At 38.5% G+C, this 18,476-nt stretch overlaps 2 protein-coding genes across 4 annotated transcripts in view; one reads left to right on the top strand and one right to left on the bottom strand.

The window, feature by feature from the left end:
* Positions 1-7,394: 7,394 nt before the first annotated feature.
* On the bottom strand, positions 7,395-9,753 carry LOC107674136 (frizzled-2-like). The gene has a single exon (XM_016468034.1). It carries the CDS (start codon positions 9,563-9,565, stop codon positions 7,913-7,915), a length of 1,653 nt encoding a protein of 550 aa, XP_016323520.1. The 5' UTR covers positions 9,566-9,753; the 3' UTR covers positions 7,395-7,912.
* An 897-nt stretch (positions 9,754-10,650) lies between these two features.
* LOC107674174 (meiosis-specific coiled-coil domain-containing protein MEIOC-like) overlaps positions 10,651-18,476 on the top strand; it is an 11,018-nt gene continuing 3,192 nt past the window's right edge. The window contains exons 1-9 of one of the 3 annotated variants that reach the window (XM_016468079.1): positions 10,651-10,782; positions 11,100-11,213; positions 11,675-11,823; positions 11,948-12,061; positions 13,242-13,320; positions 13,396-14,967; positions 15,850-15,984; positions 16,422-16,508; positions 17,008-17,101. In XM_016468079.1, the coding sequence (XP_016323565.1) occupies positions 10,777-10,782; positions 11,100-11,213; positions 11,675-11,823; positions 11,948-12,061; positions 13,242-13,320; positions 13,396-14,967; positions 15,850-15,984; positions 16,422-16,508; positions 17,008-17,101 (2,350 nt within the window). In that variant the 5' untranslated portion in view covers positions 10,651-10,776. Of the gene's footprint in view, positions 10,783-11,099; positions 11,214-11,674; positions 11,824-11,947; positions 12,062-13,241; positions 14,968-15,849; positions 15,985-16,421; positions 16,603-17,007; positions 17,102-18,476 lie in introns of all 3 variants that reach the window. The other 2 variants (XM_016468078.1, XM_016468077.1) reach the window with 2 other exon arrangements.

Genomic DNA, 18,476 nt, shown 5'->3' with positions numbered 1-18,476 from the left:
TCTCTCTCTCTCTCTCTCTCTCTCACACACACACACACACACAGGATATAAGCTGCGTGTATCTGGTAAAGGGGGTGGCCTTGCGGTCATCTGCCGTAACTATAACACTCACTCAGATGGATTTTCATTGTACTAAGACTTTTGAATACATGGTTCTGAAGGTCGGCTCAAATCATTCCCTCACAATTATTTTGAGTTATAGACCACCTAAACAGCAAAACGACTTTTTCTCTGAACTCAGTGAACTATTAACGCTTGCCTGTGCATCATCAGCCCAGGTCATCTTACTTGGTGACTTTAACATCCATGTTGATACACACTGTTTTAATAGTACTCAACTAACGACTTTTCTGGACTGTTTCGATCTTTATCAGAACGTCAACTTCTCTACTCACACTCATGGTCATACGCTTGACTTAGTCTGTACATCTGGTTTGAACAATATCTCCATTAGTGGTCTGGCTACTCCTATTTCTGATCATAAGCTGATTACTTTTGACTTTACACTAACTTATCCAACCAAATGTACTGACAACATAACCATTTCTTATCGTAAGTTCAATGCTATCAATTTTGATACATTTACTGCCTCTATTGCTTCATCTGTTATTTCTGATGTTTTCAATTTTACCTGTCCATCCAAGATATCTGATTTGTATCACTCTGCTATTGCTGATGTTTTAGACGAGCATGCTCCAATTAGGACTAGGTCAGTTCCCATGTCCCGCTCCTCTCCATGGTTTAACGGCAAGCTACGTGCTATGAAAGCAAAAGGCAGGCAACTGAACGCCTTTTTAGGAAAACGGGTTTAACTGTATACTTTCAGGCATTTTCAGATCATGTTAAGCACTATAAAACTGCCTTGAACGCAGCTCACTCTTCCTATATTTCCAAAATTATTAACAAAGCAAACAATAGGCCTAAATCACTTTTTAGCACGGTCAATAGGCTTGTTCAAGCTCCAATGCATAATGCCTTTAAACGAGAATCTGATAATCTATGCTGTTCTTTTTTACGCCATTTTCAGGGTAAGCTGGACGCATTATGTGGGACATTTGGTGCAGAACTGACCACTTCTACTTGTGAGCTAGCTCTGTCTATTCAAACGCTCGATAACTTCTCCTTGTCTAATCCCACCTCAATTAGTGAAATAATATTGAAATCTTCTTCTTCCTGCCGGGCTGACCCTGCACCAACATTCCTTTTGAAACACTGCACCTCTGTCATTTCTGCTCCAATTTCACATCTTGTAAACATGTCTCTTACTTCTGCCACTGTTCCAGTTTCACTTAAAACTGCTGCTGTTACTCCTATTCTTAAAAAGCCAAATCTAGACCCAACTGATTACACTAATTATCGCCCAATCTCCAACCTACCGTTTGTTTCAAAAATCATGGAAAAGGTTGTTGCCGCTCAATTGCAGTCATTTCTAGCTCTCAATGAACTCTTTGATATGTTTCAGTCAGGTTTTCGTTCACAACACAGTACTGAAACTGCTCTAGTAAGGGTTATAAACGACCTACTCCTTTCTGGTGATTCGGGCAATCTTTCTATACTTCTACTACTCGATCTCAGCTCAGCTTTTGATACGGTCTCTCATAAACTATTACTCATGTGCCTCTCAGAGATTGGCATCTCAGGAACGGCGTTATCCTGGTTTTCCTCATATCTGACGGACAGACAATATTACATCACCATACATAACTATAAATCTCCCTCTGTCCCTCTTAAACAGGGTGTGCCACAGGGCTCAGTCCTAGGGCCATTATTATTTATTGTTTATATTATATTATAAATATTTTTTCAACTTCATCGTATTGCCAAACTCCGTTCCTTCATTAGTCCAAAAGATGCTGAATTACTAGTAAATGCTTTAATCACATCCGCCTTGATTACTGCAACGCTCTTTTTTCCGGATTACCAGTACGCTCCATCTCTCGATTGCAATATATTCAAAATTCTGCAGCGAGAATGCTAACTTACACTAAACGGTCTGCACATATCACTCCTATTCTATTCAACCTCCACTGGCTACCTGTGTCCTCTCGTATCATTTATAAAATTATTCTGCTTACCTTTAAGTCACTCCATGGTCTTGCACCTACCTATCTCTCTGACCTGCTTTCTCCATATATTCCCTCTCGTCCACTTCGATCATCTGGAGTTGAACTTCTTTGTGTTCCGAGATTTCGCCTATTATCTATGGGAGGTAGATCTTTCTCTGCTATGGCTCCCAAACTTTGGAACACATTGCCCCTGGCTCTCCGGACAATAACCACACTCCACGAATTTAAGTCTAAACTCAAAACCTATATGTTCTACCAATATTACCTGTTATAATGTTGTTGTTGCTGTTTTTTTTTTTATGATACTGTATTATTACTGTGGTATGCAACTGCAACCACATGTTCTGGACTTGGAAAATGTCTTGTCCATGTATGTAGGAATGTATTTGCTTCTGTCATTGTGCAGTGTCCTTGAGCTTGTGAAAGGCGCTATATAAATTAAACTTATTATTATAAGCTATCACTGAGCCAGCCAAATTCATAGAGTGCAGTTAGAGCAATGCTCTGTACTTGGCCACTGGATCACTGCATTCCCTACTTTCATCTGAGTAAAAGAGAGGGAGAGAGAATGAATTGGGAGTGTATTGCAATTTGAAGAAAACACAGAAAGCCATATAATAATAATACAATCAAAAAGACACTCAGGAATTCATTATTTTCTATCCACACATTACCATTTATATCACCTGTGTCATATGTCATAAGACACCCTTATATCACCTGTAACTAATCTGGTACATCTGCTCTATCTAACCTACATCTCTCTTGTCTCCTCTGAGGGATCAAGGCATCTGCCACAAGAAGAATGAAAGTGATGACAGACTCTGCAGGAGTATCTTTAGTGAGACATGAATACCTTCTGCACAGCTCTGAAGGCATTGTTGAGCTGTCAACAGTACAACAACTATCTCTGAGATTTTCTGAGAAGTCAGCAATAAAAAATATTCAGTATGATAATTAGAGAAGGCTAAAAGTTTTATTGAGGTGAGTTTTCAGCACTATTGCATGTTCTTACTCATAGAGACTTCAATGAAAGAGACAGAACTTAAACCATAAGCACTGCAGAAGTAAATAAATACAATATGAAAGTATTAATACTAATTATTACATCTAAGAGGTAAAACATGAACTTTGTTTTCAGAAAATACATTTTTTAGAGTTTTTTAGTGTAAGATTATTAATAGTGTACTTTTTTTTATTGATTTATTTTAATTGGAAAGTTTATTTATTTGCTTTTTAAGCAAAAACCTAACAAAATGTAGGGACGCTTATGCTTAAAAAACAATGAAAATAGTACCCTAAAAATGGTAACATCTAAATTAACTGGTTTTACTCAAATAAAAAAAAAATATTATTTTGTATCACTAATTCAACCTAAATACATTAATTTATACCAAACAAATGGGTTAAATTGGGTAAAATTGCTCTTTAAGGTATAGGTTACCACTTTTATGTGTAATGAGCTAAAAAAAGAATTAACTTCATTTAAAATATATTTTCTTGCTATATAAATAAAGTTACAGCTAGTCAGTTTTTTTTTCAAAATGTATATTGTTATACATATTTATATTGATATTTTTAATGGAAAACAAAAACAAAAAACAATATGGATTTTAAAAATGATGGGAATATTTTTGCACTTGTTGAGATTTTAGTGTGGATCTATCTTTTCCCTTCATCTGTGTCATGACATCATCTCCAGGATTACTGGTCTATATCTTTCAGGGGGATTCCAGCATTGCAAGTGTGTGTGTGTGTGTACGAGCATTTGCGCTTGACTAAATGTTTGGAGAGATTATTCTGAAGGAGAGGACATATCACTCATAAACACACATATACCTACACACAACATTTTCCCCATTAACACACAGTATACACTGGGCTTTCTAGTTTGCCGTCGTACTCTTTGAGGTATCTGTACCCTCTATCAGCTGTGCTACCAGGATTATGTGTGTGTTTTTAACAGATGTAATGGAGAGCGTGTATGTGCAAAGCAGCGGTTCTTAGCTGGTGGGCTGTGACTAAACATGCTGATTACATTGTGCTTGGTGGTGAATTGTTAGTAGCATTTCAGGGGTGATATAAATAAATGTCAAAGTTTGATTTTTAGGACACTTTTGTTACTCTTATACATTAAACAATTTTGGTTTGGTTGCCATTTGATGTCCATTGTAAAGTCTGGGTTCTGATGCACAACCAGCTGAGAATCACTGATTTAAAGTACATTTTGTTGCATACACCAAAAGTTTGTGAACACAGATAAATGCTTTTTTGATCACCGGCATTATAAATGTCCTGAGTGTGGACTGTATGTACAGTACAGTATCATAATGGCTATTTATTCATTCAGAAAACAGATTATTTGAAGATAATGTATTTAGAGTAAAATGTATTTGCAGTTATTTGGGATACTGTATTTGGATTTTGAGGCTTAAGCTTAGCATTACTCAGCTGATGTGAGTTATACTTAGTTGCTTTTGTCAGCAAGCATCTGAGAAAATGAATATAAAGCTAGTTGACATATAAAAAAAAACTATTAGATCTCTGACATGAAACTGCATTTAAGACTATGTAAAACAGCATTTTTTTTCTCTTTGAAAAGAAATGAAAACTTTTATTCAGCTAGGATATATTAAATTAATCAAAAGTAGTAAAAATATTAATAATTTTACAAAAGATTTCTATTGAAAAATCAATGCTGTTCTTTTGAACTTTCTGTTCATTAAAAAAGTCCAGAAAACATTATCATGTTTTACACAAAAATATTAAGCAGCATGACTATTATAAGAAATGTTTCTTGAGCACCAAATTAGCATATTAATTTCTGAAGGATAATTTTACACTGAAGACCGAATTAATGACTGCTGAAAATTCAGCTTTGCCTTCACAGGAATATTTTAAAATATTTTCGAATTTATTTTAAAATTATATTAAAGGGGTCATATGATGCGATTTCAATTTTTCCTTTCTCTTTGGAGTGTTACAAGCTCTTGGTGCATAAAGAAGATCTGTAAAGTTGCAAAGACTAAAGTCTGAAATCCAAAGAGATATTCTTTATAAAAGTTAAGAGTCAACCACGCCTACCTAAAACGGCTCGTTCTAACACGCCCCCACATATCTATGTCACGATGTGGGAAGATTTGCATAACGCCGCCCAAATGTTCACGCAAAGAAAGAAGGCGTAACTTTTATTCTCGCTGTAGTATTGTTGCTGCTGCTGCCATGTCGTGAAGGCGCTGTGTGCTTCCTTGTGCAAGCGAAACTACTTTGTTTGGCCTTCCAAAAGAGGACGATATCTGCTTCGTCATGCCTAGAGCTGATCCGTGCTGGTCGCTGAGGAAATACATCAACTTCGCGCTGTGGATCACCGGTTCGGCTTTCACCGTGGACGAAGCGGAGTCCAGCCTGGGGTCGTCACATTTGGTTGTGAATATGAATGTTGTTGTGAATTTGGTTACTGTTTTCATTTAAAGGATGTGCCACTGATGATTCAAACGCGAGTTTTGAGCAGTGTAGAGTAGCGCTTGTTTGTCATTCTCCGATCACAAATGCAGACATGTTTTTTTTGTTTATGTGGCGCGGCGCGATGCAACACAACGCGTAAAAAGACAGTACAAGTCATTATAATCTGTAATTATGTCCCCACTGGATGCAACAAATGCCTCGTTTATAATGGGTTTTAATGTTTTTGAATCGTTGCTCCGGCCGGGACACGGCATCACAGTATGTTAAGGGGCGTAACATTTCCGTCACACACTTGAGGTATTCGGCCAATCACAACGCACTGGATAGCTAGCCAATCAGAGCACACCTCGCTTTTCAGATCGATGAGCTTTGTAAAAATCGACGCGTTTCAAAAAGGCGGGGCATAGAGGAGAAACAATAATGTACAGTATGTGGAAAATAATATGTTTTTTGAACTTTAAACCGCATAAACACATTTCATTACACCAAATACACAAAATAATGTTATTTTTAGCAACATCATATGACCCCTTTAATATTTCACAATATTACTGATTATACTGTACTTTTTGATCAAATAAATGCAACTTTGGTGAGCATATAACCTCTTTAAAAAGCATTAAACATTTTAGCAAACTTGACAGCATATTTATATACACTTTCCCTAATACATTGACATATATGTTAAACACTAAATCTTAGCTCATGGACATTTTTATGTATAAATTCTAGTAGATACAAAGTGGTGAAATTAAAAAAGGGGTATGAAGTACACACACAGAAAGTGGTGCATGTTAAATGAGTAAGATTTGGTCTAAAGGGAGAAGGCAAACATTGTATGAGGGGCTGAGCATGAAATTGGCTGCCCAGGGGCATGAATTAGATTAGAAACCTGAGCTCACAAACATACGCTCACAAGCCAAAGCAAAGAAGACATGAAAATCAATCAGCCTTACATGGATTCAGAGGAAGTTAGTGGAATAAAAACCTGCACCTTAGAAAAGCTTCGTGCTGATCACTAACAGACTGCTACACTCCACCGTTTCAGTAAAGAAGGCTGGTTTGTGACGCGCGCGCACGCACGCACGCACACACACACACACACACACAATCATTTCATCATGTGCTTTCCATTTTTTCCCTGCATGCCTCAGCTCTCAGGACCATGCGAGAACCATTTGCTCCTCAACGGCTGCCTGTTTCACACTACAGTCAAAAGAGAGGGAGAGAAAAGCAGCACACTCTCTCTCTCTCTGACTCACATAGGCTACTACCACTCCAAACTCTGGGTTTAGGATAGTGTTTGTGGAAAAAGAGTCTTAAGATCTGGTAGAAATATGAAGGACAATTACAGACATATGAATTACATATTTGAATAACAGTGAATTATTGCAGTTGCTTTTATGCAAAAACCTGCTTAAAGGGACAGTTCATCCAAAAAAGAAAACTCTGTCTTCATTTACACTCCCTCGTGTTGTTTCATACCTATAACTTTCATTCGGTTGAACACACAAAAAATAAATTTTGAAGATTTTTTTTGTCCTTACAATCAATGTCAAAAACAACATTAGACTTCACTGGCTTTCATTGTAAGGACAAAACATTTTTTCAAAACAATATTCCGTCTTCCACTTAAGAAAAAACGTTGTACTGGTTTGAAACAAAATGAGAGCGAGTAAATGACAGAATATTTATTTTTAGGTGAACTACTCCTTTAAATCCACAACACATATCATGAAATGAGTTTTTCTTTCACCTCTGAACTAAATAACGTTTATAAAGAGGAGTATTATTTACAACAACTTTAATTCAAACAGAGGGACAAACATGAGTATAGAAGACATGAAAGAGAGACTAGTGGCTACAAATATTCTAGATACTATATAGAGTACCAAATTTTGAAACACAAAAAATTTTGATTTGCTTAAATACAAATATATAATAATGTTCAAATACAGATTTTTACAAATATTATGTACAATGTTTTAATTACATTTAACACAACTGCCTGCCATATATTAGATGACAAGCTTTCAAGCTCTCCTCCCCCCATGGCTCTCTTTGCTCTGTCGTTTGTTGAATTCCCAGCTGGTATCTCATTTTCCAAGTTGAGTTTTTATGGCCAGCAGCTTATGAGAAAAAACGGGGGCAACAGAATGGGGGAGAAAAACATTTCTGCACTTGGTATCAAATTGGCCATGTTTGTTTTGAGGCATTCAAGTGGTTTACGTCCCATTTCTCTTTCCACTTGAAAGTCTCTGAAAGTCTGACAGTGTAAAAGTGTAACTGCTTTCAAAATACTGACGATCGAAGGCACTTTATTATGTTTTTGTATTTCTAAAATCATTATTGCATGATAATGTGGACCACGATCTCCAGTTTCAAACGGTGGTCTCCCCTTGTCCGCCACTGGTCAAACGCGTGTAGAACTTCCTCCAAGAGTGCAGCGTCTTCCCCGACCAGATCCAGAATCCCGAAGTGATCCCTACAATGAGAGTCATGAGGTACTTGATCATGAAGACGGTGAAGTCGGGGGTCATGAGAGGAGCGGGTTGCATGGGGCACGGAATGGCCAGGCTCTTACAGTTCGCACTGATCCAACTCTTCTCCCAGTGTTGCCTGAAGGCCTGCTCGTAAAAAAAGCAAGCGATGACGATGGTGGCCGGGACAGTGTAAAGAACCGAAAAGACACCTATGCGGACCATCAAGCGCTCCAGTTTCTCGGTTTTGGTGCCGTCGTGCTTCATGATGGTGCGAATGCGAAACAGGGACACGAAGCCGGCCAGCAGGAACGAGGTGCCGATGAAGAGGTAGATGAAGAGAGGGGCCAACACGAAGCCCCTCAAGGGATCCAGATTGTTCAGGCCCACAAAGCAGACGCCACTTAACATGTCTCCATCGATTTGCCCCATGGCCAGGATGCTAATAGTCTTTACAGCCGGAACGGCCCAGGCGGCCAGGTGAAAGTACTGTGAATTGGCTTCAATAGCCTCATGGCCCCATTTCATACCAGCCGCCAGGAACCAAGTGAGAGACAGGATGACCCACCAAATCGAAGACGCCATACTGAAGAAATACAGCATCATGAACAGAATTGTACACCCTTCTTTCTTCGTACCTTGAATGATGGTTTTATAGCTATCGAGAAAAAAGCTCTCATTGCACACAACTTTGTTCCCAAGAAAATAACCAGCTATATACGCAATGGAAACCATGGTATAACAGCCGGACAAGAAAATAATAGGACGTTCTGGGTACTTAAAACGTTGCATGTCCACTAAATACGTGGTTACGGTGAATAAGGTAGATGCACAGCAGAGGGAGGACCAGATGAGGATCCAAATCCGGGCAAATTCAATCTCCTGGTCTGTGAAGAACATATAAACCCGTTGTGTTCTGGAGGACTCACATGGAGCACCACAATCCAGCTCGCCCAAGAACTTATAACTGAGGTAGGAAGGCACTTTTAGCACTGACGGGCAGCGGAACGGTTTGTCCAACGAGGAGTACAGCTGAATGCCAGGCGTTCCTGGAACGGGCATGTGAACGGGCGACACAGTAGCCGTGGAGTCGTTCTGGCCCACACAGATGTGTCCGTCTCCCAGCACGGGGAAATGTTCGCATCTCAGCCGCTCTGGCCACTGAAAACCAAACTTGTTCATAAGGGCCTCGCAGCCGTGCTTTGCCCTCTCGCAAATGGAGCGACACGGCGGGATGGCTTTCTCCAAAACCGTGCACACTGGCGCATACATGGAGCACAGGAAGAATTTGAGTTCAGGAGAGCACTGTACCTTGACCAGCGGGTAAAACTGATGGACCTCCAGCCCCGCATCCTCTTGGTTGTAGTGTCCGACCAGATTTGGCATAATGGTTTGATTATAAGCGATGTCCGTGCATAGGGGGATGGTTATGGGCTGACAGAAGCCGTGGTCGGGAACGGCTATCCCACTGTCTCTGTGATACTGTCCAGACGCCACGAAACAGCACGGCAACACCAGTGCCAAAAACAGACACAAACTTCCACCCGCCTGCATTGTCCCGGAAAGTTCCGCCTAACTTTCACTGAATAAAACGTGACTCCACAAACTACGCTTTGGGCGACATATCATCTGCTAATCGAAAACAAAGAGTCTCGATGAACTCGCGAGCTAGTATAAACAGCATACTTTGTAGGGAATATCTGTTGCGCGCAGGAGCGACTGCATGACTTTTCCCCCTTTGTCCGTCAGACTGTTTCAAATTCCCCCTGGGCTGTCTGTTGCTGACTTTGAAGGGAGTATGAGGAGGAGGAGGGCATTCGGGGGTCTTGAAACAGATTTCTACTCTAAACCCCCATCACAAGGTCTTCAGACCAATTGAATCGCTCATATCTGCCATTAGTCATCTGAAAACCTAGAGCATTTTTTAAAAAGCTTTATTCGGGTAAGAAGTTATGGTATCGAAGAATGAGAGAACGTGAATTTGGAAATTCTCTTTTCTGAAAAACAAAACAAAGCAAAACAAAACAAAACACGTCTTATAAAAATAGCTATCTATCTATCTATCTATCTATCTATCTATCTATCTATCAGATGGATAGTGGTGACATCTTGTGGCTATGTGTTGTTAGTAACATTCACCCTACGTTTTATTTCTTAATTTTCTGTTGCGTTTTTTTAATTGAAATAAATCACATTTAAAAAATGAGTTTAAAATCAAGTAGGTTATTAATACTGATAATAGTAATAACAGTGATATATTAAGGATAAGAATATATAAACGAATGCATGTAGCATTTATTTATAGTATTAAAACAGAAGCAGAGCAAGAGAGAAATTATTAATTATTGGGAAATTAATTAATTAATTGATTGATTCAGTTAAAGGGCTAACATACATGTCATTTAATTTTTTTCTGGAAATGTTCTTTCTGTATTTTTCCGTTACTAAGCCTGACTGCATCTCCGCTCGCGACCATTTGATGGATTCTGATTGGCTAATTGAAGGCGGTTTAGCCAATAGAAACGTGAGGAACAGTTGTCGGCTGGAGACCGCAAACTCTTGGCTTCGCGGGTGCATTGGTGAAGAGACACGGGCGAGGTCGCGAGCTTATCCGATTAATTTAAGTGAAAGACATTGGTCGTCTTTAATTTATTTTCACAGTAAATCAGCTGATTAATTAGAACAATCGTGAACAATATATATTTATAATTTGTATCACAAATAATTTATAGAGAGAGGCCCTCTGCCAGCAAAGTTCATTGTCAATGGAGGTAAGAGCTAATTCTGAGGAAAAACTTATGGCTAGTTCACTTTTTCTGTCTGCTTGTTATGTTAACTCAGGTACCGACCTAATACAGATTACCAGGTGTACACATACCTAATTAAAATATTAATTAGCATAATAAAGAGAGTAAAGGGCAGTGATATCGACTAATGTTTAACTGTAAAGGTGAAGCCAGATATGTCGTATCATCCGGCAAAAGAAAATCCCCACAAGGCCTCCTTGACTGCATGTAAAACCTGTGTTTTTTGTCATGTCATTATTGTCCGTTATCATATAGTATAATTTTTACCCTTATACTTAAAGGTTAATAATGCAGAGAAAAGCAAAATCAGTGTGGATACAAATGGAGCAAGAGCAGTCTTTGATCGATTTCATAATTCAGGGCCAGACTCCTACTTTTCCACAAACAAGCCTCAGGTGAGAAAGTCCTCTTCAAATTATGGCTTTACTGCATAAATTAATTTAAAAATACAGTTATGACTTTAGTGTATAGATTTGCCAATTTAAGTTCCTCGTATGTTTGAATGCATAGTAATTGGCATAGTAACTACTATGTATTATTAGAGAAAATGTTAAATGTCTATGGTTTTTCCAAATATAAAAGTTGTCAAGAGTGGTCTGTTGTATGTTGCTAAGATTTGCTAAATTAAATGACTAATTTTATTTGAATTGTAATACATTTTTAAATAGATAATTGACCTGGGCAGCATTTGTAATAACAGACTAACTAAATTGCACAGAGAATTTTAAGGACGTTCTTAGATTTGCTTATGTTCATACCCATAAATATTTTTGAAAATGTATTGTAAATGTATATATTTTATCCAGTTAACAACTTCTCTATATGCCTTTTATGAACAAATGCTGTGTTCTTGCAGAATAGCTTCAAAGGCAGCGGATTCTTGTCATACAACCCATTCTCGGACTGTTCGGTGCAAGACTGTGCACCACTGCCTTACACAGTTTGGCCAACTCAGGAAGAAGACTGTAAATCAGTGAATTGGCCTCAAGTCATACCTAATAACAGGTTCGTTTTATTTTTATAGATAATATTAATACTGTAAAAATGGGATGTTATATATTAACACGCTAATACTGTGAGTCAAAAGGGATTTGTTATTAAATACTAAATTATTGTTTATCTTGCATAGAAATCTGGTAGATGCCAGTAATTGTGGGAGTGAGGCTGATCTTTATGGATTAGTGTCCGACATCTTGGAAGAACCAGATTCAATAGACCCATACTCCTCATATGTCTCAGAGAAGTAAGTCCCTCTTGATTTATTTTACAGAAATTAACCTGTAAAGCTAATTATTACTGATTAGTGTAAAAATCGCTTATTTCCAATTCAAATGAATTGAATAGTATTTAATGTTGTAGATATCTCTTATGTAAAATAAATAATAGGCATATGTGAGGTTTGCAATTTTTCTCTTAAAGTATATTTATGCAACATCACTCTTTACTCAAAAACATCAGATGCTACAGATTCTAAAACGGCATCAAAACTAGATACATTAGTCATGGGAAATGCAAATACAGGGCTCTACGCTTACTTTTCTTTTTAGGAGCACTTGTGCTCCTAACTTAAAAAATGTAGGAGCACGTTCAAAATTTTAGGAGCACCTTCTAAACAATTATCCAAAATGTTATCAAAAAGTAGCCTTCCCATTACCTCAGAGATCACAAGTATGATGGTGATCAGGTCAGTCGCACTGGTGCTCCTAAAAAAATGTTTATAGTCGCACGCAGTAGTTTTCAGTCGCAAATGCGACTGAAATGGTCGCACTGTAGAGCCCTGAAATACAATATAACAATATAAATGCAGTAACAAAAGGATTTTAAAACAATTTTACATGACTCAAGACACATGTCCTCTGCCTTTAAATTACTTTACATTTACTGTGCATCCTGTCTGTGTTTGATTTATGAATAATTAACTAGGGCTGAACGATTAATTGCATTTGCGATAATATCGCGATATGAGAAAACGCGATTTTTCCATCGCAGAGGCTTTGATTACACCAGGCATATCTTGCTCTCGGCTTCACTCGCCGTGTCTATACCAGACGCTACAGTTGACGTGTCGCGCCGCAGCAGCTCTACACTGTACGTGACAAAGCATAAATCGCAATCGCAATATTGGTAAAAAAAAATCGCAATTAGATTATTTTCCAAAATCGTTCAGCCCTATAATTAACCTGTAAAGAGGAATTTTCTCCATAACTGACTGATAAAAGGGTGCTCCACTATAGTGACTTGTATGTGTCAAATTATATAAATGCCCTTACATTTAAAAAAATAAGAATATGCTAAACATTTAATTAACTGTTTTGTGTTAACATGTTATGATAGCTTTAGTATTTTCACAATTTAATCCAAAAATCCATCAGCTTATTATAAAATTGATGCAAAAAAACAAAAACATTTTGTGTTGTTTTTAGTAGGCTACCATCTAGTCTGAAAGGTGTGTGGTCTCCAAAGTTAACAAGAGAAGAGAGGATGCATTACTTCAGTAATGAGGTACAGATGCCGCCCATTTCTGGATTCCCATCAAATCAGATTTGTCCTAAACCAGTCAGCAATATTTCTCCTCAGTCTGCAGGTAGAGAATCTCATCAGTGGGCTGAACTTCAGAATTGTAATGGTTTTGATTCTTTTGCACTTCCCTGCAATTTCTCCTCTTGTAATGGAGAGGCTGACACATATTCTCCTCAAGATCTTCCTCGCCCCCCAGGCCTGAACACACCCCCAACTTTAAGCTCTAGCCTCTACCAGACCAGGGCTGGTAAACCTGAGTTTCTTACACCTGAGAAGGATGAAGGATACCGCAGCACCACTAACTGCCTGTCTGATTATATAAACACAGTCAACAACTCTTGCTGCCCTCCACAAACAATGGATGACTCCTATTTCAGTTCATCTCATGAATTTTCATCTGTGAGCAAAGATAAACTGAAAAACACCCAATCATTCTCTGTGCAGGATGTCAGTAAACTGGCCTTTCTCTTGGCAGAGCAGGATATGAACTATTGCCGAGAATCTACTCAGAATGGGCTTTTTGCACAGAGGAATCTTGAGGAAATCATGGCAGAGCAGAAGAGTCATCCTTTTCAAAGGATGTCGGAGCTTATTACTCAAACACCAGATTTTAAGAGAGAGGTGACACGCAACCATATGGAACAAAGAAGAGCTAAAGTAGTGAATAAAAAACAAAGTCATTATACTACGCATGAATTTTCAGGGTTTGGGCCACCAAAGACTTTTTCTCCTACCTTCTTGCCTCCAGCACTTCACCCAAACAAAGAAGCCAGCCTGATAGGAAGCAGCACCGCCCAAACCAGTGTAAAGCAGTACCAGCCTATCCAGTTAAACCATTTTCAAAAACAAGCTAAGATTTCGGCAAAGACCAACAGCAACAATGAATCACATGGTTTTGCAAAGCTCACAAACACATCAGGGGCTGTTCCATTGCTTCCTTCTCAGCAGTTGTTCCGGCCTGCAGTGAGAGTCCCAGCTGATTTGAGTCAGGGGAACACAGTAAATCTACATGGTGCGATAGGCCAGGTCAGTCTTGAGAAGTTAAGGAAGGGAGCAGGAAATGTGGACATTTCAGATTTTGACCTCCAGCTAGAGAACAACAGGTTGTCGGCGGGCCTTATGGTCGATGGGTGTTTTTATCAGCGATTTAACACGAAACCCAAACTTCCCGGTTTCCCTAAAGAGACAGACACAAAACCAGGACTCCGTCAGTATCCATATCAGGGGCTGGGCAGTTTGTATGGAGGACAAATGAGACACAATGGAGTGAGTTCAAACTCAGCCAAAGCTACACCAGCACAACTTTTCCCATTCCTATACCAGATGGGTGATCCCAGAAAAAGCGCATGCCACCCGATTCAGTCACAGTCCCAGTTGCCCTACTGCTCTGTGCCCCTCATCGACATGAATGAACATCTGCCAGATGGAGATAATTCACCCTTCAGCCCCTATCTACAAGAATGTATTGGGCTAAGCCAAGCATCCAGAGATGGGTTGTTCTCTGGGTTTCTGTCGGACATGACTTTACCTAAGTTTGGCAAGGCATTCGGAAGCCCCAACAGTCAGCTACACTTTTACCTGGAGGAATGTTACGAGCAGTGGAGGATGCTGGAAAAAGAGAGAAAGCAAGTAAGTGTGAGGTTTTTGAGACATAAGGGTATTCTTGTATTCCATGTATGAATTTTCAGGTATGTGCTGCAGTGTTGACATGTTTTTGTAGGAAAATAAGAAAAATAACCTCAGTGACCAACAAAAGTTTATGATTCTTACACATCATGTTCCTCATGATAATTCTCTCAAATCAACACAACTTTATTTTGAAACCTATATAGAATCAGTAGAAGTAAAAAGCTAAATATAGGCTAGAAACAAACTACTTCAATGTCACCGCCAGTAAGCTTCAGACAACTCTTTATTTAAAAAACATTTTCACTGAAACATTGAGTTAGACTAGTTTATAAGAGTGTGATTATAAACACAGAAAAAAAAACTGTAAAAGTAGACTAGTGAGTAGATGAATTTTCCTGTTTGGCATGAAGATGTTTAATGTCCCTGACAACTTCTGTAGTCCCATTTAGCCACTTGTTAGCAATTTCCTTTTTCAAGACAAGTAAAAGCTTGGGGGTAAAAAGCACAAAGGGGTATTACTAATGTATTATTTATTTATTTGTAAAACAAAACTTGAAATATCTCAAGCTTGTGTTAACCACAGACCTTTTTTCAGGCATTTAAAAAAAAAAAAAAAAAACCTAATTGAACTCTAGGATGATGGAACGGGGAGTGCTAACTTGTTTCTGGGTTTTGGCATACAAAAATACATCATCCATGCAGCACTCTATTATAGCCAAAACAGTGATTTCTTTTAAGAAAATAATTTATGGAAAAATAAATTACTTACCGAGTTGTCAAACTTGCATGCTATTAAATTACCTTGCAGTTTGCAGGCTGACCTGTTTTCATTTCACAAGCATGATGAGGTAAGAAACTAATGTAATGTGTTCTTTCTGACAGGCAGAAGCTGTTCTTACAAAGACTTACCCAGGAAAACGCGTGTCTGTGGTGACCAGTAGTGTTTTACCCAAAATGCCTCCAAACCCCTCCAGACTGGACCGCCTCATTGTAGACCAGCTGCGCGAACAGGCCAGGGTCAGTCCAGTATTTCTTATACAATTCTTGCCAAGGGTTTCAAATAGGAGGCCACAAGAGAGTGCTAATGGGCCTGCCTAAAAATTAAAAGAAAATAAATAAATAAAATGATTGACATTATTACGGTTTTATTGTGCTTTTGAAAAATCATGAGATTTATGAAATCATGAAAGAATAATCAAAATGAATTTATTTTGTTGGCATCCATAGTGTTATGCTGTCTTCAGGTTTTACATCTAATAGTACTGTAGTGGTGGATAGAAAAAAGAAACGGTCAACTTCATAGAAAGTAAATATTTTACACACATATGTATAATTTCTATTTTTGCCAACAAACTGTGGTTTTGTATTTTATATACAATTAAATTGACAGTGTTTTAAACTATAGATGATATGAATTTTCCATATTATAATGCAGAATTTCTTTGTGTATGTAGGTGGCAGGTTTGCTAGGCAAGATGGAACAGTTACGCAGTTTTCCACTTCATGCTAATATCGGCTCAGCATTGGACAGGCATCTTGAGGTCATCTACATCACTCAGGCACGCCGAAAGGACGAACTCATCAATGCTAACAGCAGACAGAGGCAGCCAGCAGCCTTCTTTAGAGAGGACAGGGGTTAGTGAGTCATACACTATAACAAAAGCAGGAAATACACTTACAAAAATACAAGATCTTATATAAACTAGTGTGAAGCCACAATCGTAAAGCTGCCTTTTCTTATTTATAATATAAAATTATAATATAAATTATATATATAATTTTGAAACACAAATAATAATAAATGAGGCTCAGTCATCTATTAACAAACGTGCGTGTTTATTTTAACACTTCCATCAGTGAATACGCAGCCTGCAAAACACTAAAATAAATATAAAAGAAATAATACAGTTAAACAAGAAAGTACCCTAAATAAGAAAGTTAAATACACCGTCTACAGGACGCGAGCGGCGCGGCGCGACACGACACGACACGACACGACAAAATACTGTAGAACTCATTATAATCAGGAGGCATCTTGAGGTCATCTACATCACTCAGGCACGCCGAAAGGACGAACTCATCAATGCTAACAGCAGACAGAGGCAGCCAGCAGCCTTCTTTAGAGAGGACAGGGGTTAGTGAGTCATACTCTATAACAAAAGCAGGAAATACACTTACAAAAATACAAGATCTTATATAAACTAGTGTGAAGCCACAATCGTAAAGCTGCCTTTTCTTATCTTCAACAAACGACCAGCGATAGACCAGAAGTCATTCATTTCCAATGGAGAGTAGTGCGATAGCTGCGTGGAACACCAATCATATGCGAATGCGGAAATTTAGGATCCAATTTGAGCTTCGGATGTGTTAAAATATTTGAACTTCTGCGGCTAGACCGTATGTGACCGCCCGGCCGGATATGATGTATTCTAATTAAAACTGAGCGCGAGGTTAGAATTACCAATATAGTTCCACTTTAAAGTTATTCTGTAAACACTTTTTCTGTAAAATGTCGGTTTAGAATAATTATGGCAGAAATAATTATTTTTTATGAGGTACTGACACAGAGTTCAAATGTCCTGTGTAGACACTAACGTAGACAGACTCAACCTGTTGCGACGCGGCGGTGCAACATGAGCAGATCTTAATTTAATGTCGCAATCGACACTGTCTATTTATTTTCACTTTGTTAGCAACAGACGTAATGGATATAATTTGTTTGTACAGGGGCATTTTTGTCCAATTTAGTGGCATTTTTGCCCCAAGTCCCCATGGCCATGGGAAGGCTAAGCCTTCCCCAGCCTCACACATGCTCCGCCTATGCACACACGTAATATCCGATCAGCGCAGAGCCATGATCACTAATATATATATATATGGGAGAGCAAGCCCGCTGCAAGCCGAGAGATTCGTGCTGGCACCCTCTCGTATTACAGTAATGCACTCTTGACATTTGCCATTAAAATAACGCCAAAAACAGCTTCAAATCAACTATGAAAATGAGAATAAAGTCGTAAAAGCTGCAATCCATTTTTTATTGGTTAAAATGAACGGAGACTATCCCGTGTTTTTCCGTGGGGGCTCAGGAATCGGCACCTATGCCCTTAGCACTCTTTTAAAACCTCCCAGCTTTTCTGCCGTCTTTTCACACAAAACGAAACTACTCTGCGTGATGTGCGCACATGAGAGTGTTACTTAAAACTGTGCTTTATGCTACAGTATTTATTTATCATCAGTTGTTCAAATCGCGGTAATCGAATACAGTTATAATGATAATTTAAATATGAAATGGTAATACTAACCGTGGGGAATTTTATAATGATTTATCGTCAAACCGGTAATCGTTACATCCCTACTCAAACCTGCCAATCTAAAGGAAACGCTGTGTATGGCGTTTGAGGTAATTTGTGAATTACCATAGACTTATAGTCTAAATAAAACAATTTGCAACTATTACTGTTATTACACTTGTATACAAAACTTCGTATTATGCTTGTTATAGAGTGCGT

The sequence above is a fragment of the Sinocyclocheilus anshuiensis genome, unplaced genomic scaffold, assembly GCF_001515605.1.
Source record: "Sinocyclocheilus anshuiensis isolate Anshui unplaced genomic scaffold, SAMN03320099.WGS_v1.1 scaffold893, whole genome shotgun sequence".
In the NCBI taxonomy this organism is placed as follows: domain Eukaryota; kingdom Metazoa; phylum Chordata; class Actinopteri; order Cypriniformes; family Cyprinidae; genus Sinocyclocheilus; species Sinocyclocheilus anshuiensis.
Note: the sequence above shows the minus strand (reverse complement) of the source record. Positions and strands in the feature narration are given on the sequence as shown.

Coding starts and splice junctions, on each gene's coding strand:
- LOC107674136 (XM_016468034.1), bottom strand. CDS start 9,565: ATGCAGGCGGGTGGAAGTTTGTGTCTGTTTTTGGCACTGGTGTTGCCG.